Source organism: Microtus oregoni, unplaced genomic scaffold (assembly GCF_018167655.1).
Source record: "Microtus oregoni isolate MIOR12 unplaced genomic scaffold, Mior012 000035F_ref0000213, whole genome shotgun sequence".
Taxonomy (NCBI): Eukaryota; Metazoa; Chordata; class Mammalia; order Rodentia; family Cricetidae; genus Microtus; species Microtus oregoni.
The window spans coordinates 22,809,660-22,833,632 of NW_024543094.1; the positions used below are offsets into that span (position 1 = coordinate 22,809,660).

The following is a 23,973-nucleotide window of genomic DNA, read 5'->3' on the forward strand; positions in this document are numbered from 1 at the left end:
TGAAATGCTACCAAGAAAAGCCAAAGCCTGCAGCTATCTAACCATCTCTAGCCCCACTAATGTTGACTTCCTCTGGAGCCTGCAGCCATCTAACCATCTCTAGCCACACTAATGTTGACTTCCTCTGGAGGCTCTTCCACCCAGCAGACCCAGTGTCTGCATCTCTGGGCTTCCTCACACCTCCAGTGAAAACAACTACCCTTCCAGACTCTCAGGTCTTACATGAACTGTCCTGTCACTGAAAACTACATGATGAAGGACCTTCGCCCACACCACCATCAATGCTGGAGCAGCTGAATGGTGAGATAACCTGGAAGCTGAGGCCAAGTCTTCAGGCAGAGCCGCCCTTAGCCTCAGCCTTGGTCTTGATGCTGCATTGTGTATGGTGATGCACGTAGATTTGTTAAAACTATGCAGCAAGCAGCCCACACAAGCAATGGGACCACAGCTGAGTGTGGCAGGCAGGCAGATTTTGGGGGGTTACTCTGGAGGACTTATGAATGGATTGTGCTCCCCACCCCTACTTGCAGCTGTTAGTCATGGTAACACTTTCCTCCTGGGCTGAGACACGTTGGTTTTGCTGACAACATCTGTGTACAGAACGTGCCAGTTTCAGAGTGTGGACGAGTGTCAGAGCGGGTTCCAGATCGGTAAACTGACCTGTGAACTGGAAAATTAGGATGATTTGAGGAATTGCACGAGTGTGTGTGTGTGTGTGTGTGTGTGTGTGTGAGAGAGAGAGAGAGAGAGAGGGGGGGGGAGGTGTTGAGGTGGGTGGAGGGGTGAATATAACCTCCAGCGACAGTGTACTGTCGGGTATGTAATTTACAGCTTGCTCCATTGCTATTGGAGGAACTGATACATTGCCTAGGTGGTTGATGACAAGCCATTCTAGTTCAAGGCCTTTTCTAATAACACTTCATTTTGGCCTGACCTTGATCCCTTAATTCACTCTCATTTTTTAGGGACACACACCTTATTAGACATGTCAGATTCTTCACAAGGCCTCCAAATATTCCATAAGATATGGCCACTACAGTGATTACATAAGTAAAAATTCTTAGAAGAAACAGGATATTGGAAATAGCCATTAGAAACAGGATTGACCCATACAGTAATATTTGAAGTATAATATGTTTGAAGAAGTATGCTGCATATGAGGACGCTATGATGGATATACGGATATAATGGGCTCTCTTCTCCATCTCTGACTGAACCTGTAAGAACAGCTTTCCAAATGGTCTGATCATTCAAAGCTAGGAAATGGTTCAATCCCTTTAGGTGTATTACGCTTCTTTAATGGGGCATCACTGGAAATAGTTCTCTGTTTTAGCCCAGGAGAGAGAGCAAAGGTTCTCTGGAGTGAGGTTTGTTGGCTTCAGTCACTGTCCCACATAGCCAAAAGTGACATGATGCCATCTAACCAACATTAGGAAAAGACATCAGAAACCAAAGGCCCAACACTGATAGATGGGGTCACGAATCAGTACCATGGATATCAACACAGAGTGGGGTGAGATAATAAAATAAACATTTCAGGATATCAAAAGCAGATACTCCAAGTATTAGGATATATGGGAGACCCAAGAATGGCATTTCTCAATTGGTGGGTCATGATCCCCACAGGGGTTACATATCAGATATCCTGCATATCAGGTAGTTGTATTAAGATTCAGAACAGTAGCCGAATCATAGATATGAAGTAGCGACAAAAACAATTTTATGGTTGGGGGTCATCACAACATGAGGAAGTGGATTAAAGAACTGTAGCATTAGGAAGGTTGAGAGACACTGCTCAAGAAGCTTGATTGACAGTCGAGGGGCAATATGGGCTTGGCCATGTGCTTAGGAGCCAAAGACCCTTCCCTTACAGTCTTCCTCTGCCACTTGCTAGCTGTACACCTTGAGAAAAGTTCCTTCATTTCTCTGACGTCACATTTCCTACTACTGATCATGAACACAGAATGAGAATGAAAGAAAACACGTCGGTGAAACGTCTAATATACAGAAGGCCCTCAAGAATGAGTGACATCATCCCTACCAGAAAAGACTAAAGCAGCAATGACAATGAATCCCAGTGCTTACTACATATGAGATAAGGGTTACCGTCACAATGTATGCAGTCTTGACAGAAATGTGACATTCCTTAAGAGCAGAGAAATTTTCTGAAATGTTACCGATGGGGAACTATCCCCTATACATGGAATATAACATATTGTGTATACAGTATGGGAAAGCCTATGAATACAAATGATTAAAACCTAATTTTAGGCCATAAACATGCTTACCAGCAAAAGCGCCATGAATAACTGCAAGGCAGAATAGCTGGCAGAATTGATTTCAGAGCCGAGTTTTATTTGTTCAAAGGCTACGTTTTGCACTATGATTTTGTTGTTGCTGCTATCTAGATAACAGAGTAGACATAGAATAGAAAAAGATGTGGGGGCTGGAGCACTAGCTCACTAGTCAAGGTGCTTGCTGCTCTTGCAGGGCTTGAGAGTCCACTGCCCAGCACCCACTGTGGGAGATTCACAACCATCTGTAATTCCAGCTCCAGGAGGTCTGATTCTGGTGTCTCTGGGCACCCGTAGATATATGCACCTGCACACATACACATACATAAATAATAAAAGAAGTCTTTTTAAAAAGGATGTGGAAATCCATTTTAGTAACAGAAAATGCTAACGTGACATTTTATATTATGCTTTAAATTTAAATACATGATCTTATTTTCTGGACTATGTTATATGTATAATATACCACGTTCATTCTGAAAATAAATGCATTTGATGTTTTTGATTACAAGTTACATGGTCATTACAGAAGTTTAAAAGCACAGAGTCAGGCTAAAAAAATAAAACGAGAAAAAGAATCCTAGTCCACAATGCAGCAATAATTCATCAACCTCTTTGATGTAGTTTTACATGCACATACTACAAACACAACTTAAAAAAAAGAAAATTAGGATCATTTTTTCATAGTTTGAAGATCTTTTTGCTATTTAACCATCTGGTATAATGAGATATTCCCCACCATCCTGAGACGTTGTTCATTGACTGCAGACACTCTGGAATTCTCCCATTCGGTCAGCTGGCTTTCCCTACATTCAGTCACGGCTGCCATGCCACCAGGGCAATCTTCACACACCTCTCTCCGTCTGTACCTCTGGCAGTGCCTTCAGGATATATCCTTGGAAGTAAAAATTCTTGTTCGGAAGGAAATAATTTTAGGTCTTTGCTGTGTGCATTATTGCAGTGCTACACCCAGCCTCGATGGAAATTTATATTCCCTGTGGCAGTAGAGAAGAATGTGGACCTCCCATCCCCCCTCTAACATTGAGTGCCACCTCAAAAAGATTTGCTCACTTCTCACTGCTAGACATTGCTTATTTTTGATTTGTATTTTTTTGATTACTAGTGAGTTTTTGCCTTTTTATTTCCCTCACACTTTTGGGGGATACTGCCTCCTAACAAATGTAAATGCTTGGCCCATATTCCTATCTAGAGAGCTCACCTTCTGAAAGAGAGATTTCTTAAAGACTTCCATATTGCTGTTTTTATTAAGACTTTGCTGCTAATTTAATTGTTGGCGACGGCTGTCATGCAATGGTGGTAGCAGTGTTCTTCCTCGTACAACTTCACAAGCTTTAAAATAAAAATAAAAATAAAAATAAACCATGGTGAGGCCAACTCCGTTTCTGTGAACATCCTTTGGAACCTGGACCAGGGAGTGGCAGTTGGGGCTTCCCATGGGTAATGGTTCCCAGTGTACTAACTGGGAAAAAAAAATTTGTAATGCTGTGCTCTCAGCTGAGATTAGAACTTCATACCCAAATGAATTTGGTCTGACTCTGGCTCGCTTAGGGCCCAGCTGGGAAATGGATGGCAAGTATTGCAAGGGAAATGTTAGGTCCTTCCCCCATAGCCCGCCAGAAGCCCATCTCATTGTACCCGACTTTTGCTGTGAGGTCTCCAGGTGCTCCCACAAAACTTGTGTTTGGGCTTATTTTCATCCCCACGCCCACCACTGCTGGCGAGAAGGAAAACTGCCTAATGCAGAGGGTTGAGAACTGGTCATCTGGTGACCCTGTCAGGGTGGTCCCCGTACCAGGTGTGCTATAGATTGTTCACATTTGCACAACTTTTTTGGCAGCAAGCTCTTAGGAGAATGTTTCTGTGTGAACAGATTCTCTCCACTTAGAAAAAAAAAAACACGCTTGAGTTTCTCTTTCCCTTCTTCCACAGTCCTTGTCTAGCAAGCACTGGCAAAAGTCACAGTTTCGTTTGGTGAACGATGACAGCTTTCCAAAATCCTCTGCCAGAATCTCCTCGAGATTTGTTTTTCTCCTCCTTCTTAATTTAGAAACAGTCTTCAAAGGAGAAGAAAGAGAGAAACCTGATAAATTGATGCGAGAGGAAAGCAACAATGATTTAATTATTTTTTATTTCTTTCATGATAAGGTTCATAGATGATCATTTACAATCAAAATTAGATGAGGTAAATTTTTTGGGGGGTTGAGGGAGTAATAAAAAATGTATATATATACCCCAATACTAGGTTAATTTTTTGTTTTAGTCAAGAAGTAATGTGTGATATAAATTCAAGACTTTATTAAAATCATTTTGGAGTTAAATGAACATAATAGCTTGGCGGTGAAGGAAGATTTTTCTTTTAATAAGGCACAATAATGAGTTATGTGAATAAACAGAAAGAATGAAAAGTGTTAAAAGTGTTAACTGTGACATTTAAGTAGTTACATGATTTTAATTATTCTTTTGATAATAAGCAGCCTTGTGACGTTTATTCAAGGAACTGAAACCCGTGCCTACCATGGAATTTGCAGGAGAATGGGAGCTTTGTTTCCTGCCTTTGGCAATTTTAAGGAAACAAATGGGAATGGATTTAAGGCTTTATAAAATGTACCACCTACCACAAGGATTTCAAAAGTGCAAAGGTGAGGTTGCACTCAAGCACTGGGAGGAGAGACGGAAAAGGATTTTTCTTTTCTTTCTTTTCTTTTTTTTAAGTAGGCACAGGCACGCTGTACTGATTTGTGAGACAGAGCGAGGAAGGCCAGGAGATCTAGAGAGGAGGCCGGAGTCCAGAGTGTCTTCTCCTCATTTGTTCTTGGCTGCTAGGGGTTTCCGGCTGATCTTTTTTGATTTGTCGTTATTCTTCTTTGGGGGTTCTGGGTTCGCCTGCATGTGTCTGCCGTAGAGGCTAAAGAGAGAAAGAGAGAGGGTGAAGTTATGAGCTTTGTTTACTAGTCTGATTCTTTAGAAAGATTTAAATATTCAAGCACCAGGTATGTTTGACAAGTGAAAAATGTTTGTTTACTCTGCCTCATCCATTCTAAGAACTTATGATTTTACACATGCATGTACAGACACGTATGTATGTGCATACCCCCTGTGCTATGGTTTTCTATCATAGACAAGGTTCTTGGTATTTTACACTTCCTGGACAGGGTGCAGGAAGAGGAAGGGACTGTGAACACAGGGCATGTTTACAAAGCCCTTCCAGAGCAGTGTTTCAAAGACTTAAGAGTATTTATACCTACAAGGACAAAGGACTCATTGAACTTGAGAGACAGAATATCCATTTCAAGAGCAGTAAGTACCAATGCTTGGACTGAAAGCCCAGGGGCCAGCTAATGTGACTAAGAGCAATGTCTTAGAGATCAGATTGGCTGCTCATGGATGATGGATAGTGTGGGGATGGCCACCACACATCAATGCCACTTTAATAAGTACCGCTGATTAAATGTTGACAAAGTGCCCCACAATTACAGTGGATGGCATCTATTGCCGGAAGGGTTTAACTGAGCAGGAGATAGTAATTAATCCATAATTTATGAGTAATTCTGATTAAACAAAATTAAAGCCACCCTAAAATAAATAAAGCTCAGCCTTAACTCCCCTTGGTAATATAATTGTGTTTTCCAGAGCGTTCCATGCACCTCTCAACCCTTGGTATCTCTAGAGGAAAGGCCTGGCCTCAGTCACAGTTGCACCTGCTCTTTGTTAATGGGATGAGAGTCAGCCAAGAGTCCCACCTCTCCGGGTAAGCAGTCACTGGTCCTCAGGCCTACTCAGCATCACATCTATTCTTCTGAAGGTTTGTTTCTGGGTCTGTTTGCTTACTGATTTACTTACGGTGCACAGCTGAGGATGAGTCCAGGGTCACGGGTATGCTAGATAAGTGCTTTATCCCTGAGCGACACCCCTAACCCCTTCTCCCAGTTTTGACACTAACACTATATGACTACACACTGTGAGGAACACAAGGATGCACTTGACTGGCGTCAACACTCTGGCTGACAAGTTGAGGGGAGGACCCGGCATAAAGAATCGTCTCCTTGGTAGGCGGCAAGCCAGGCACTGGTGTTATAGTAAGTAACATTATGTTTGCTCTTCTGCAGACTCCCAAGTGCCAGTTTAGAAGATGGTTGTTCCAACAGGGCTGATGGAGAGGTCTGCCCTTACAGAGCTGAGAATTCAGAGTTTACAGCTCACAGGGGATGGAACCCAGAGCCAGGTGTGGGGACTGCTCTGCAGGTAAAAGGGACAGTCATCCTCTTGTATCAAAGAGGCAGCCTATCTCTGTACAGGTTACAAGGGAGCCTGCGGATAGGCTTCAGCCCTGCAGCAATTAGGAGCTCGGAGAGCTTTGTACTGTCATAATGGTCAGAGTGGCCTGGACACCTGGGGTCCTATAACCCAGAAAGAACTAATGGCTTTTAATGGTGCACAAAGCAAGTCCAGCCTTAGTTCTGCCACCCAATTCCCATGCTGTCAATATCTCTGCCTATGTATTGCCTTCCCAGAATCTTGCCCAGAGACAATAAACAGAAAGCACACTGAGCCAAAGCAGCCCGGCCATTCTACTCTTTACCTTCATTTGCACATTTGGAAAAATACTTTTCAACCATATAGCCTCTGTGATCTCTTCACCCAAGGCCACACACCCAGGGCTCCCCTGGAGGACTCTCATCTCTGAGGTCCTTTCGCATGTCACAGAGCCAAGATCTGATTTTGTCTTGTGCACTCACAAGGATGCCCCTGACCTCAGGATCATCTGTTCCACTGATTTCTTATATTTTCCCTCTGTTTTACAACCTCTTATCCCCACAAAGGAAAAAGAAATACACATGCTCAAACTCAGACAACCTCAGACGTGATGGATTAGAAAAGCCAAGAGGAACAAGACAGCTCATTCGTACGTGTTTTGGTGTGAATGTGAAATGCTCTCAAAAGCTGGGTTTGAACCCCCGATCTGTAGTCAATGGCACAATTCTTTCGTGGGGGGCACATGTCTACAGAACTACTGAAATATGGGGCCTAATTGGAAAATGTGGGCCACTGTGGGGGGTGTCTTTAGAATTATACTGGGTTTAGCTTCTGGTCCCACTTGGCTTCCTTATCAAAGGGTGATCCAAGCCATGCCACAAGCTTTCAACGCTATGCCTACATCATGATGGATTGGTATCCCCTGAAATGAAGAGACAAAATAAATCCTCCTTTTTTAAATTGTGGCTGTCAGGTATTCTGTCATAGCAATGAGAAAGTATAACTAATACAACAGGGAAATGCAAAACTACCTCAGTATTAGCAAAGGCATACCAACGACAAGAGGAGATGGAGGGCCAAGAGAGCTCAAGTCTCATGAAGGACTTGACTGGCATGGCCTGAACGCAGCGAACCACATGGGCAAGCAGGACATTCCCTGGAGAGGCAGGGATCCAGAAAAGTCAGTTCTGAAGGAGACGCTAAAGCCACGTGGCACTCGGCAAGGCTCTCCTTCCCTTAGAGAAAGAGCAGGAATGTTCCAGTGTTTCAATTACTGCCTTTGACACTCAGCTTACACTGTGTGTGCTTGGGCTTCCCAGGGCTTTGGAGCAATGCACCACAAAGGGCTAAGCAGTCACTGCCGGCGTGGCAGTCTGAGTTTTGACCCTTAAACAGTGTTGCCGCTGAGCAAATCAGCAGCAGCTTTCACAGGCACCCGCCCTCTGCCATGCCTCAGTTTCCTCACCTGTAAGTAAGGGACTTTCCTTACAGGGTAGCTCTAGGCTGGGGACCATGGTAAATCTACTGGAAGTAGGCAGAAAACACTTTTGAAAACGAGGGCTTATGATATGGAGTTCTACTCAGAGTGGTTAAGTAGAGTTAATCACATGGTTATCTTATTTCATTAGGAGTTTCCTCTGAAAAAATAACATGTTATTTTCTAGCAATGACAAAGCTTTAGACACTCTAGAAGAAAGGTTTTAATTCTCTTTGAAGGAAGCAACCGTGGCTGAGCTAAATGCACTGCCCCACTTCCTCAGTGAGTCACTGAAGGGTTGGATGGTGCCTCTGTCCCCTGTGTGATCCTTTAATTCCTCCAGCTATGTGGGCAGATAAGAGTCAGCCTTATCCTGAGCAGCTGTCCCCACTGAGAGATGGACTGTGGCAGGGCAGTAAGGACACATATCTCAGGGTCCAAATTTTTGGGTACCATTCTTGGCTGCACTACTTATTACCCAGGGGGACCTCCATTTTCTAGGTGTGACAGACAGATCACTGGTCTGCAAAGGTGACCACATCGTAATCCTTCCAATACACTCTAAGGTTTAGGACTTTGTAGACTCCGGCCTCCTCCACTTGTCCCATTCCTTCCCATTTCTGCACCCAAGAAGACCCTAGCCATCCTTCAGCCCCGAACACTCTGTCACTTTCAAGCTGTGATGTAGCCCACAGCATCCAGGACTGCAGGCCCTGGGGTGAAGAGATCCAGCTGTGTACTCATTTCATCTGTACCGCATTCAGTTCCCAATGCTGCACGGCCTTGGGGATACCACTAGGTCACCACAGTCTGATGTTCTCTTCTACAGGACGGAGATGAAATTTCTCTGCAACCTTGGAGAGGGCTTCAGGAAAGATGGAGCTAGACACAGAGAAACGATCCTGTCCATGTTGGCACACGACAGATGCTCTAAAGACTATCACTACCTTTAACATCTCACAAAACTCATGACCCAGTCTACTAGTCCTCCTCTTAAACACTCACACATTCACACACACACACACACACGCATGCACACACACGCATGCACACACGCATGCACACACACACTCACACATTCACACACACACACACACACGCATGCACACACACACATGCACACACACACTCACACACATGTGCACACATGCACTCTGCTGTATGATCTGGAACCTATATTGTGACCATATGTCCCTGGGTTCTGTTTCTTGAAAGGATTCCAACAGGCACTGGCACCTGGCCATGTTGAACTGACAGTGTTGACAGAGAGAATCTTGCTCAAGATTACCAAGGAGCTTACAGTCACTAGTGGCCAAAGTGCTCAAGCAAGCTGGAAAATGGGGGAGTGGGAGATGTGTCTTTTGCAAAGAGTCCTAGAAAATCCCACTTCTGAAATCTAAGAAGATAAATGGAAGATGGTTAGTGAGTTCGAAAAAAAAAAAAAGCCACCACGACGAGGGATACTCTAAAGTGACAGGAAAGGGTCCATTCCTCCCAGGAGCCTGAGAAGCACACCTTGTCAATTTTAAAAGCACATTTGGCTTGTGGTTGCTCTCAGAATCTCCTTGCTCAGGAACACAAGGGCCCTCCACCTTCATCTGTGAAGACTAGAGTGAAAGGAGAAAGCCATGCCCCGAGCCACCAGCAGAAGACGCACTGGGAGGACCAGGGGAACCATTAGGAAAAGATCCTGCACACTGCTACTGTCGTGAGGACCCTACCTGGAAAAGCAGCTCTACTGAGGTGTCTTATTAAAGCAGTGGCACGCAGACCATACCAAGTCCATGAAACTGAAAACTACTACCCGTGAGTAGGTAATGGGGTATTGAATTCAGTTATTCAACAAAATGTTCCAGCCTAGCATATCAGAATAGATTTTGCAATCAGTGTTTCTATTAAGCATTATGAGATGCGCAGTTTCCCATTACGGATGTGTGAGTTCTGCTGAACGGGGACACTTCCAGTCTTAGACAAAGCCATATGTTTTCTTGCGGTCTTCTGCTGTGAACATCTCATTTCTGGAGAGCTGCCACGTGAGGACCACTGTGCACCAACCCACTCCTTCTTCCTGGAAGGTTTCTCTCTTGGCTACGAAGCACAGCCCGGAAATCCTCTGAAGGCATCTTTGAAGACCTCTTCTGTCCCGTGTCTCTGTTTTTATTCCTTTGTATCCTCTTCCACAGAAAGATCACCTAATTTTACAGCTCCGATGAGGACATCAAAGCTTTCCAAGTCATCGACCTCTTCAACCCAGCTGGAGAATCCATTACAAAATGTAACAAAGCAGGCGAGCAGCTCCAAAGAGCCTCCTTGGAGGAATTCTAGCAACACCCTGGAAACTGGATCCAGAAGGCAGTCTAGCCTGATATGATCTCATTGAGGTATCTGGGAAAAAGCTGGGGCTGGAAAGATGGCTCTGGGGTTAAAAAGCCCTTTTCGGATAAACATGAACACAGAAGTTCAGGTATCTGGAAGCCAAGGAAAAGTGATTTAACTGTAATTCTAGGGGTTAAAAATAGCAGGCCACGGATCCCCAGAACAAGCTGGCTAAGTAGCCTGCCTGAAATACAGAGAGATGAATTCAATTGAGAGAACTCATCTCAGTAAATTAGGAGGATGACAGAGGAAAATACTCAGTGACAACCTTGTATCTCCATGGACACACAAACATACATGTGCCCACTCACATGGACACCCATAACACACAAATACACATATAAAAGAAAAAAAATGCTATGTCAGTCTGAGGCCTGATATTAGTGTTTTACCAGCTATCATTCATCTGGGTCTCTGTGCTTTTGCTTTAGATGATCCGTGCTATTACTGCCCAGAATGCTGGCCTGGTCCTTTCTACAAGACAGTTTTCAATCTTACTTTGAGGCTTCCCCGGCTTTCACTGGTCTTCTCTGCTATTCTGCCTTCAGGAAGCACTATGGGATTCACTAGTCTCTCACCATTATGTCCTGGCTAACACAGTGACTGCTGCCCTTGGCTCACTATTTCAAGGCATCGGCGGAATGCCTGATGACACCGTGTTCATGGCACTGTGGCTTTTATGCACTCACTAGCCACTGTCACAGTCGCCCAGTGAAGTAGGTCCCATTGTTATCTTTCTTATCCAAACCAGAAAATGGACACTTACTTTCCAAATTCAGGCTTGGGTCAACCCAGACAATTACTCTGAAGTTCAAACCTGACTAAGTTATCTTGTCGTATGTCATTCCAGACTTTCCAGTCTTGTTTTCTTCATAAGAGGACCATGTTTTTTTTTTTTTCTTCTGGAGAGTGGGGGATGCAAACTTGCCTTCCTTTGTATTCTGTATACCCAAGGCACACTAGAAACACATTGTGTGCCGTGTAAATATTGTGTTTCGGAATGCCAGGTATATGCGAGGAGCAATATGCTGCTCTCAAGTCGTTTGCTGTGTCATATGCCTCCCTACTGTTGTTTTGGGTGTTTCCATGGCAAGTCCTTATACAGACCAAGAAAAGAACCAATTTTAAAAGCTAAGTAGATGGCCAGCAAAAATAATGAGAAGTAATTTTGCTTGTAATCTGTAATCTGATGGTAGGATGCTAAATTTAACATGGCTGCAAATAAATTTGTGGACAAAGTGTGAAGTCTGGATTATTAATAAGCATTTGCACTATCTTTATTTATCCCATCTAGCAGCTATGAGGGGCTGGTGACAGGATCTTAGCACATAAGTCGCTGTGTCCTGAAGAAAAAAACATATAACTATTCCATTCCTAAGATAAGTCTCATTAATTCAAAATGCTATGTTTTTTTTTTTTTTGAGATGCTTCCACACAGTCCTACCAGCAGCAATATGAGCCCTTCACATCTTTGCCATCATCTCTCCCAGTGTTCGCTGTGCTCAACACAGTGTAAAAGGAGTGTACAAACATACACGGGTAAGCAGCATCTATACAAACAGCCCAAAGGAATGCGTAGCTGCTTGAACACAGATGTGAGGCTGTGCCAAAATACCACACATACTAGAAGGCAGAACTGAAAACACTCCACACATCCCAACCTCACTCTCTGCCCCACTGGAGGGACGAACAGTAGATTCGGGAAAGAGCAAAACCAACAATACCATAGCTAGAAGATGCTCATTAAACTTCATCATCCTGTCTACTCTAATGATGCTTTCACTTAATAAAAATTCCCCGAGCAGTGCAAAGGATATTAGACAAAGTCTTTGGCTATGTATCAGAGGTCCAAGCTGTCACCAGCAAGCATGCAGTTCAGGAGGTATGCTCCCCGGGGAAGGAGCAGAAACGGCTTTCACGGAATACATGCAGAGGAAAATCAATAGCTGCAACTTGCTCCGCTGCTTAAGCATTTAAGAAAATAGGTAATCCTTTTAAATTAAACTGCAAAGTGCTAAATGCTGCAATTTCCAAACTGAACTCAGAGGTGAAAGGAAAGATGCCAAGGACACTGGGAAGTTCCCCAAACAGGCTTCTTCGATAAACACTATCCCTGGAGGGACTTCCCCCTCCATTCCCCCGAGGTTAATTTACTTATTTCAAAAATTATTCCTTAAATTCACTACTATGAAAACCCAAACCCCAATAACTTGAGTCTGGTCTTAAAAGTTAAATAGTAATTTTCCAAAGAGATTTTGGAACCTGGATAACTAGGTGCTAATAAAATAAAATACCACAAGCTATTGTGACATTTCGTTCCTATTTTATAAATCACCTTAAACTTCACATTCTGCCAATACAAAATTACCAAGTATATGAAGAGCTTATGATAGCTGGACCAATGCTGAAGCACCACCCTAAAACCCGAATATATGGGAAATAAGATTGTTCTTTGTGTGTTAAATGATAAATCAATACAGAGTGAATTGAAGTAGGGACATGACAAGTCATCAAAATAGCACCAGCACAGTCCCTAAGCCAGTGAGCTTGACCACAACAGACACCCACAGAGATGGAAAGAGACCCTGTTCTTAGAAACAATGGTCACCAATGGAAAAAGTGGGTTCAATGTAGGCAGTGGGGGGATTTCTGCACCTCCAGAGAAAGGCAGCAGGGGACAGCAACTGCAGTGTGTACATGTTCAAGAATGCTACATCCAGAGTAAAGCGGAAGGATCAATCACAGTGGCTTCTCTTGCTCTGCACACATGGGCCATGCCTACATGGTCCAGCCCAAGGTCAGCTCCCTACACTCTGCCATTACTTGTCTTAGTCAGCGTTACTACCGCTGTGATGAAACATCATCACCAAAAACAACTTTGGCAGGAAAAAGTTTATTTTGCTCACAGTCCCAGATAACACTCCATCATCAAAAGCAGCAAGGGAAGGCTTTTTGTAGGACAGGAACCTGGAGGCAGAAGCTGATGCAGAGGCCATGGAGGGGTACTACTTACTAACTTGCTCCTCATGGCTTGCTCAGTCTGCTTTTGTACAAAACCCAGGACCACCAGATGACATCACCCACAATTGGCTGGGCCCTCCCCCAAATATCACTTATTAAAAAAATGCTATACAGCCATATCTTATGGAGGTGTTTTCTCAATTGAGGCTTGCTCCTCTTTGATGATTCTAGTTTGTGTCATGTTGACATAAAACTAGGCAGCACAACTTCCCTCCCTGCTTTCATCCCAGGTTCTTGACACTTCTGACACTGGTCCTTATTTGCCTGTCCAGAGTTCTTCTTAAGTTCTCCCCTAGAAAGGAACTGTCACGATGCTCATTGACCGATGAAGAAACAGAGGCACTGGAAGCTTAAATACCTTGATGAGAAGATAATTAACTCTGAGGATACTGATGGCTTTGGAGGTCATGTGACTTACCTCATCCTAAGCCTGCCAGGATGTCTTGTCATCTTGGCTAAAATAATTGGATGGTAAATGAGCAAGTGGTCCATGATAGCCAACAAGAGAAACAGGTCTAGGTTCTGAGCTGTTGAGGGAAGAAACGCCTTTCTTTTTGTTTACTTAAGAATGAGTGGGACAGGGGACTGACTGCCTAGGAGAGAAACTGGCATAGACAAAGCAGAATGGAAACACAGGGAGGTGTTGGGCCAAATGATGCTAATTGAGCCCATAGACCATGATGTGCCCGAAACCCACTAGCTGCTCTTATTATATAAGATCTTCCTCTTGGACTTTGTGTTCCTTGCCATTAAAGGACAGCTGAGTGCTGACACTCTTACTCCATGCTACTTCAGGTGTGATCTCCCCAGCCAGGTCTTCTTGATCAGCATTGTCACTGATGATATAAGCCCCCTCTAACTGTATGTCACAATAGTGTTATGCTGCTCATATGATTACTATTGCCTCTTGCCCCACCAAACAGAATAATCCTTAGAGGGTAGGAACCTAACTGTCTTCCTTAGTCCCCTCTTTACCTGGCTGTGATGATCAATCCTCATTGTCTACTTGACTGACTTAGATTCACTAGGAGACGGCTCTTAGTATGTTTGTGCAGTTGTTTCCAGAGAGCTTTAACAGAGTGGGAAAGACTCATGTTAATGTGGGAAGCACCGTCTCATGGACTGGGGTCTTGGACTGCACAAAAAGGGAACAAAAACAAAGGCAGGCCAGGGTCAGCATTCCCTATCCCTTTGCTTCCTGATCCACAGAGATGTGAACAAACAGTCTTGTGCTTCTGCCTACAGTCTTGGTCCACTCCCACTGACAAGCCTTCTCCACAATGATAGAATGTTTCTTTAAACCGTGAGCCAAGTCCTTCTTCCTTTAAGTGACTCTAGTCAGGTATTTGGTCAATGGTAAGAAAACTAATGGATACCCGGTAGTGTACTACAGGTACAGTATAAATGTCCGCTGACTGAATGAAATCGAGTATAGCATTACTAGGATTATCAAAAGCATCCAAGTGTTGGAATGACTCTCCAGGTGGATCATGAATGCCTCTGGAATAAGATTATGTCTAAATCACTTTTATTTTTTTGTTCCTGTGCCTAGTACCCAATAGTCACCAAAAATATGGATTGGCTAATGGACAGAACGATGGTAGAGGGTCTGCGTGTGTGTGTGTGTGTGTGTGTGTTTGTGTGTGTGTGTGTGATGGAGAACTATTTGTACCATGGTGTTCAGGAAGCAGAAGGTCTGGCAGGAACCACAGGCTGGGTGTAACCTTAATACGTGTACACCTAGTGACCCATATTGTATAGCTAGGATCTGATTCCTACAGGTTTTTCAGTCTCCTAATTGTGCCATCACATAGGGGAACAAGTGGCTAAAACTGTGGGGGGCACTTCAGCATCAACCTATAACATGTACTTTATGGAACTTGAACAGTGCTTCAATTATACTTAACCAAGGCACAGTAAATGAAACTTCACAGGGTTGACATCTCAAAGGTGCTAGGTTATAACATGACATGATGCCTAACATTGAAAACATTGCAGTATTAGTTTTTTCTTTAGCAATCAAGGAATTTTGGTGAGAAAAATCACTTCTACTTAGAAATTGCAAAGATTAAACCAAGAGCAAAACCAAACAACAAAACAGCTTTAGTATTCAAAACCAGAATGTCTTTAGCTACAGACTATCTATGGTGGTTTACTCACAAGGCTGTCAGCCACCCAGGTGACTTCAAGCAAGAGTAGGAAGAAACAGTAGGTACCTTCTGCCCTGTCCCTATCATAGCCAAGTTCCTCCTGGAGCAGTGTTTCTGGGATGTGGTCACTGGCATCTCTGATACACAGCAAATCAAGTTTTGCTTCTCTATCAGGTCCCCACTTTTGAACACCTAGTGGTGATATAAAGATCAGCAGCAGGGCAAGCTCTTGTGACAAGAGGTTCCATCAGGAGTAGGGAGAGACAGGGGTACTGAATACAAGGCACCGATTATGAGAGGGATAATGAAGATACTACAGCTTCAAAAAACAAATCTTTGGATTTCACGTCCCTTTTAGTCTTGATTTGCATATTTTGAGTTTAAGAAAAGAAACACCCTCAAAAGGAAGTTTATAAGATATTTCCTGCCTTGATCTACTCAGATTGTTCATCATGTATTTTTATATTTTTGTTTTTATATCATATTTTTAAGAGTCTCTCAGACACATACAGTTCACAGAAGAAAAATGGCTAAAACCCAAGATGGTTACAGGCTAGGCTGGCTGTGACCCAAGATCTGCTGGAGGATCCCAGGCACCAGCAAGAAACCTGTGAGGAGACCCAGGGAAAGACAGCGAGTAGAGGCTGACTCTCAGGACTTGGTTTTTGTGTCTGATGCCCCCAACAGGCAAAAACTGTGGCTGTGGGTGGGCAGGGAAGAGCTGAAACCTGTCACAACAGCCCGCTGCATCCAAGAATCTCAAGCGCTTCGTCTAAGAATCTCACCCACCAAACACCCCTGGAAGGTGTTAGAACATTCGATGTGCAGATGGTGAGTGTGAGGTGGAGTAGAAGTGTGCGGTGGAGATGCCAGAGGCACAGGGGGTGTGGCAGTTCCTCCCCGCTCCACGGTTGCATGGGACAGAAAACCTCGAAGGGAACACACACAGAGAAGGAGCATGCAGATGCAATAATCGGCATGTGGGAAGAGCCTACTCAAGCTGTGAGGGTCTATAAAACACGGGGAAGCTCCTGTGGAACAAGGCGAGGCATCATAGTCAAGTTTCATGAGGAAAAAAGTCCTCAGATGATTCTAGACACCAACATTAAGTCCTCTGTGTACATCAAAGCTCATGATTTTTTAAAATTTCTACTTCTTGGTGAAGTATTTTCTCCATGTACCTCAAAACTAAAAACAACAACAACACACACAAAAGAAACCCAATACTCTGAAAATTGAAAGAAGGGTAGATGACCCATGCAGGTTTTCTCCCTCATGTCTGTGACAACAGATGGTGTGTGCCCTAAAAGTATATATGCTGCTTCTCTGTCTGTCTGTCTGATCCTGACAAGGAGTGCTCTCTTAAGAGGTCACTTTTGACTGTGTGTGTGTGTGTACGATATGCAGAGGTGTGTACAGGCATGCTCATAAATGTGATGTGTACATGGAAAGGCTAGAGAATAACCTTGGATATTGTTATTCAGGAGTATAACCCTGACCTTGTTCTTTGAGATAGGGTTTCTCACTGGGATTCAGGGATTGTCAACTAGGCTAGGTTGGCTGGCCAGTGAGTCTTGGGAATCTTCCCATCTCCACCTCCCCAGCACTGGGATTACAAGTGCTTGCCATCCTGGCTGGCTTTTCTGTGGATTCTGAGGATTGAACTCAGGTCTTCATGCTTGTGCAGCAAGAACTTTGACAACTGGCCCTATACCCTCAGCCCCAACATGCTGCATTCAATTTCCTTGTGGATTCAGGTTCAAAACAGAAAAGCCCAGATACACTTAGTGCACAGTATGCTTTGAGAGAGAGGAGACCATGGGAATACGACATCTTCTTCCATGGTCGGCATTTGTATGGAAGCTAACTTACAGCAAACTCACCTAAGTTATTCTGCGAGTCATCTGTAATTCTTCATGGCTGGGTACCTTTGGACAAGTTACTCAGCTTCTCTGAGAGGTCTTTCTCATCTGTAAACTACTATTGAGATTAACAGTACATACATCATAGGATTGTCATGAGGATGAAATAACAAAGTACTGAATATCTGGCAGACACCAAATAGGTACTAAAACATCCAGGCTGCCGAACGCTGTGCTAGAACTGGGGTTGTCCATTCTAAAGTTGAGTGAAACCACAGAATTGCAAAATGCCTTATGCTCGTCTGCACAAAGTTTTACACAAAACACAGTTTCTTTCCAGAGAGATATTTTAAAAGATGCTGTATTATGCATGCCTGAGGAAAATAGGAACTGGTGGAGAATACACAGAAGGTCCTTAGAAATAAAAACACCCGACAAGTTCAGTCACTCTTTGAGGCAGTCTTCACTGGGTATGAGACAAACCACCCCAGTCAATGCTAAAAGCAGGAAGGGAGCGCTCCATGCAGAGGGCTCTGTCCAGGGTTCTGAATGGGCGGCACTCCAACACTAATTGAAAAGAGGAGGCGGGGATCGGGTACATCTTCAGTCCTCATCTTGCTTCAGCCCTCCCATTCACAGGCTAAGCTGTTCTAGAATCTATTCAGATGGGACCCACATTATGTAAGAGTCAATAATCTTTATGGTAACTCTGCAGTGAAAGTGTCATTTGTTGTAATGAACACTGATCATAAGTTAAGCCCCTAGCTACTCTCTGTGTTATTTTTCATTATACTGTTCCTTGCTCTGTTATATTTCAGGAGTACTGAGGGAATTTACCCAACTATGTGTGCTAGTCAGCTCTTCGTTACTCAGATTGCATTCTACTAAGATGTTCCACAGCAATTTGCAAACACAGATTCTTAAGGAAATGCATCAGACACTGGTTATGTGTTCTCCTCTGCTGATGCCAGCAGGCAGCCTTCCCTCTTCTCTTTTCTCCTGGCTATCCGTCCCCTTCATTTGCCATTTTTCCTCTCTCTTTAGCTCCCACCCCATTCACAGTACAGTTCTCCAGGCCCATATCTGAGAGTATTAACAATGTGATACTGGGCATTTTTTTTTACCAGCAGTAATAACTCTTTGTTCGATTCAGCACCAAGAATAATGTTTCCCAAAGCATCATTGCCTCTCCTATAGCTCACACTTGCAAACACCGCTCTGTGCTTACATTACAGGCCTCCCCCTCTGGCTGCTTCGAATGACTCCAAAAGGCACATAAGCGAAGAAAAGCTGGAATGCTTCCAGTTCTTCTTCTTCTTCTTTTTAAACAAGTCAATATGAAAAATTCATTTGGCTTGTTGTATATTAGGCATGAGAGTAGAGTTTCCACCTGCCTCTGTGCCTTGTGCTCTTGGAATTGCTTGTAGGTAGGCCGTGATTTCCCCAGGGGACCACACTGCTGCCATGACTTGGAGATCACTGGTCAGCACAAAGGCATGGAGCCCTCATGGATTCACACCAAGCCATCAGCTCCCTGGCTATAAACAGCAGCAGACTCTGTTGCTCTGGCTGCCCATGGCGCTGCAGCCCATTACTACCAGACACTATAAGGAAGGTTAGTTTCTGTTGCACTGCTAGCTTTGAACAGGATGCTAGAGAAGAAACCAAAATATTAAGAATAAGAAAACAGCATGTAGAGGCATCAAAGATCTCAGCGCTCCATTGCTGGCAACTTTTTAGGGAAGACTGAGCTGGGAATGCTTCTTCTTAGGGAATCTTACTCAATGAACTGAAGTGCGCACAGGCAAGCAAGAAAGCCACATTCTCCTCACTATGTTTTCTTCCTGAGACACGTGACCGAGGAGCTGAGAAGAAACCTTGATTACCATACCTGCATCTCTTTAATAATAGCCTGGCTAGCTCCGCCCTCCCCGGACACATGCATCCTACCAGCACGCATACTTCCCCCAAGAGGAGTGGAAGAGTGTGTCTGTGCTCAGGCCCCTTTCACTAGCGGCCACTCACGGTCATTGAATAGATTCTATTCTAGGTCGACGATGATGCCACGGGGGTAGTGCAATTCTTCAAACTCTAAAATTCAGAGAGGTGGCTGGCAAGATGACTTAGGCCCTGACAACCTAACTCTGAGCCCAGACCCCACATGGTGGAAGGAAAGAACCGATCTCCACCAGCTGCCCTTGAGCCACTTGTTAGACTAAGTGTAACTTTCAAAAGGAGAGACCACAGGGTTCACTCATTTCAAGGCTTCTTCTCTGAACGAAACTTTATTTGTGGTTCCACTCACGCAGGTCAGAGCCATGCCATCAGGCCTGCATGATCAGATGTCTACAGTCGTAAGGTCCAGAAGGTCATAGTGAAATAGCTCAGTTGTAGAAAAGACAGCTTCAGAAGTTTAGATTTAAAAGGCTAAAAGCTGGGGCAAGAGACAGTTCATACACATAAGTGTAACCAGAATAAAAGCCAGTACTCAGTGAGAATAGAGACAGGGAAGCCAAAACTTCAACAGCAGAGGTTGAGGAAGGAAACGGGACGCTCAGCTGCTCAGGATGAATCTAGTCTTTAAAGAAAAGCCTCCATAAGTGAGTCTGTCTGAGGCTCAAAGCTAAAGGACCCTCATTGAGAGCACTTTCAGCTACTTTACAAGAGGCGGTAGGAGTACACAAGTCTGTGAAGGTACACCGAGAGCTGCAGGTCTCTAGATTCAGAACACCGCGGGAGATGATCCAGGCACACTAGTGGGTGGCTTGAGAGATCTGAAAAGTTACACATACAATTCAACACACTGGGCAGCCAGGTACAAAACTGCTAGATAACTGCACATTAGATTACATATCCAGCTTGAGAAAAGCCTCGTGATCATGAACCTCTATATACGGAAGGCAGGGTGGGTAAGAAAAAAAGGGAGTTATAACTTCATCTTGATATAGTCCCTCTTCAGTTACTAGGGATTCCAAAAACTAGAATTCACTGTATCTTGATACATTAGTGTCAAAAGAGACTTGGGACTCAGTGGTGTGGAGAGAGGTTTTGAGGTTTCTTGTATTTGCTCTAGGCACCATTTTATTAACAAGCTGAGTGATCATGGAAGGTGTGTCCAGTACCCTGAATCCCCTCTTAACCAGCATCCCTGATGAGGTGTGGGAAGCTGCAGCAGGGTGCATGTGTTGTGCATGTCTATACACCTATGTGTGGGCAGTGTCACGAGTACTGGTGGAGAGACAGAAGATCTGAACTCACATCCCAATGCTGCTCCATTATGTCCATTCTTGGCCCCACTAGCTTATTGCTTCCATCCACCTCTGTGGACGGTCTACTGTAGTAATAAGAGCGGCGGGGCTGCGTCCCCGGCACCCGGCCGCCCCCACGGCTAGCTTTACTCAAAATAATTACACGGACACTGTATTCTTTTAAACACTGCTTGGCCCTTTAGCTCTAGCACTTACAGGCTAATTCTCACATCCCGATCAACCCATCTCTAATAATCTGTGAGAACCAGTCTTACTGGGAAGATTCTAGCCTAGTCCATCCTGGGTCAGAGCTTCATGGCGTGTGTCTGCCCAGGAGCGGGGCATGGCGTCTTTCTCAGGCGTCTGCTCCCGAGAGAAGAGCTGTGGAGTCTGACCTCACTTCCTCTTCCTCCCAGCATTTTGTTCTGTTTACTCCACCCACAGGACCAAGCAGTTTCTTTATTGCTTAACCAATGAAATCAACAGATTGATATATGACACTCCCACATTAGTCTACTGCTCTTTTCCCATTGGGAATCCCATCCCTTCCTCCTTAGAGCCCAACTCTCTTCACTTTGACAATTTCTGCCCACGATTTTCAACCTCTCTCCCAAATTCCAACTTTGCAGACTGATGGGTGGCCCTCAACTCTGGAGAAAAAGACACCTTCCCATTGCTTATGCCAGGATTTATCAATATAACTAACTTTGGGGAAGAGTCCCAGAGTCCCACTAGATGCCCACACAGATGAAAACAATGTCATGACTACTTAGGAAAGACACCTGGATCCCCTGCCCTTTCCACTTTCCATTTCCCTTACCTCACTCACAGTGCTCAGGGCACACTCTGCCCGAAATACCAGCTCTCTCTGCACACTCCACAGTTAGGTGGAGGTTCTGAAGGCAAGGATAACACCTTATAAATCCCTGTCTGCTCAGCCTGGTCCTGTACACATGAAGTATACTTAACAGATAATTGTCCTGAAGGTTGATTGATTAAAGGAGCCTCAGACTCAACTCCCTTCGCAGGTTCATGGGAAGAAATATACCATGAAACTCAAGGATACAGCTGGCGCCCTAATTAATATTTGTCACCAGGCGGTTCTTAATTAAGAACTCTAAAATAAAGACCCACCTTTCTCCCATGCCAAACGGGTATCACCTTCATCAGCATCCGAGTGATGAAACTGCAGCTTCATTATTTTCTGCTTTTTTTCTCTGCCCTGCCAGATGGGAACATTAGCTACCTAGTATTTATTAGTATAACAAACAGAGACAAGCGCAGAGGCTTGCGGGAACTCGAGCAGTAGACCCTTGCAGTCTTTCGGTGCCAGTTTAGAACAGAAGGGGGAACAAGCCTTCTTTTGTCCGACTTCTAGGAGGGACGGAATATATTTGATGTAGGAAGTAGATTCTGTTACCAACACAGATTCCTTCCTGTCCCCTGCCGGTCCGTTGCTCCCTGGGGGTCTGTTGTTCCTTGGAATTCATTCATGCTTATTCTCATAACAGGCCCACCAGTCCTTGCCTCATGAAAAGATTGGGCCATGCACTTTTAAAACGGGGAAAGATGGCAAAAGAACAAACTTACCATCTTTTCCAAGATGGTCACAAGGTCACTGAAGGGGACAAAGCAGGGTCCCCAGGGTCCTGTCACTGGGAACCACACTGAACTTTCTTTTCTAGGTCAGGCTGGTGCACGAGCCTCAGCGGTTATCAGTTACCTCATTGAATCCTTTCTTATTTTAAAAAGGACCTGGGCATCCTTAGGCACCCAGCACCAATATCATGCTATGATAGTGCCCTCTCCTATTCTCAAAACAAAAATGAACAAGTTCAGGACAGCAAGATGGCTAAGCAAAGGCGCCAGTCTCTAAGCTGAATGATGTGAGTTTGATCCCCCACATAGTGGAAAGGGAGAACTGACTCTCACAAGTGTCTCTGGACTTCCACACCTGGGCTGTGCACATACATGCCCACTTGCACACCACATGTGCACTCAAAATAAATAGATTAAAATGTAATAAAAATGTCCTCGATTGTGCAGTACCCCTTTGCTCACTTAGGTAGTGTTGGAGAAAGCAGAGAGAGAAGAAGAGGTGGGTGGATGGTATCAGCATGGTAAACACACCCCCTCCTTATGAGGGTTCATCCCAGCTCTCAAGATCAGGGGAGAACTCTGGCTCCATCAATGTTCACGAGGGAGACTGGTCTGTAATTCTCTTTCTTTGTCTCATCTTTGTGTGCTTTGGGTATCAGGGTAACTGTAGCCTCATAAAAAGAATTAGGCAGATGTAAAACCTACTTGTCTTATTCTTGAGAATAGGCAGGAACAACATTTATCTACTGAATGCATCCAGTGATACATTCTGTTTCTTTGTGTTCTCCATTATGGTATACTGGGGAAATTAAACCTTTTCAACTATGTGGAGTCGGGGTGTATTATCTACGTAAACTGTATCTGGGTGAGGGAGGCAAGGCTGAGGTCTTTGTGACAGAAAACATTGAAAGCAGTGGGATGGTAGGAAGGCTCGGGGAGAGGAAGTCACAGTGCTCAGCCTAGACCAGCACACAGCAACTGCTCCAGAAACACAGCCACTGTTAATATCACTGATATTATTGGTAACCATCCTTTCTGCTTCATGTTGCTTGACAAACTGCTGGCAGAAAAATGAAATTTACTTTCTGCCTCTCTGGATTTTCCATCCAAAAGTAAGGGAAGCAGTGACGAAGGGCGTCTTGTCTAAATTTGAAGGAGATGGATCACGCATGGCAAACCGCCCAGGAGGGAGGAAGGTTATTCCCAGTAGCTCAGGCAGATAGAGGATACTTCATTATCCTGTCCATTACAAACCACTCCAGACACATAGTTATCGACAACAATCTGCCAATTGATTAAACATCTCAATATATGAATCCAACTTTACATTAATTAGCGGTTTGGAGAACATGATCTTAGGGAAGACAGTTTTGAAAATGTTTACATCTGCCTTTGCTTTAACCTTCTGTGAACTATCACACACAATTTACCTTCTTCTAATAAGCTACATTTCTGGTTCATTTGTTCGCTAGAATAAGACGGGTGCAAGAAGTTTTGCGTTTGGTTTTTATTCCGTGCAACATGAAATGTGGATTTAATAAATAGCTCTACAAGGCAGGTAGAAAAGGTATTTGCTGACACTGATGCACATTTGCTCTCAAGAACAAACAACAAAAATTAATTGTAGAACGCCGTGAGCTTATGACTTCCCTCTCCGCGTGTGCAGTTACA

General features: G+C 44.2%; 1 protein-coding gene across 2 annotated transcripts in view; it reads right to left on the bottom strand.

Annotated features, from left to right (window-relative positions):
• Nucleotides 1-4,426: 4,426 nt before the first annotated feature.
• Nucleotides 4,427-23,973, bottom strand: part of Rsu1 (Ras suppressor protein 1) — a 180,688-nt gene continuing 161,141 nt past the window's right edge. For both annotated transcript variants that reach the window (XM_041630832.1, XM_041630833.1), the window contains exon 9: nt 4,427-5,220. In XM_041630832.1, coding sequence (XP_041486766.1) covers nt 5,118-5,220 — 103 coding nt within the window. In that variant the 3' untranslated portion in view covers nt 4,427-5,117. The remainder of the gene's footprint in view (nt 5,221-23,973) is intronic.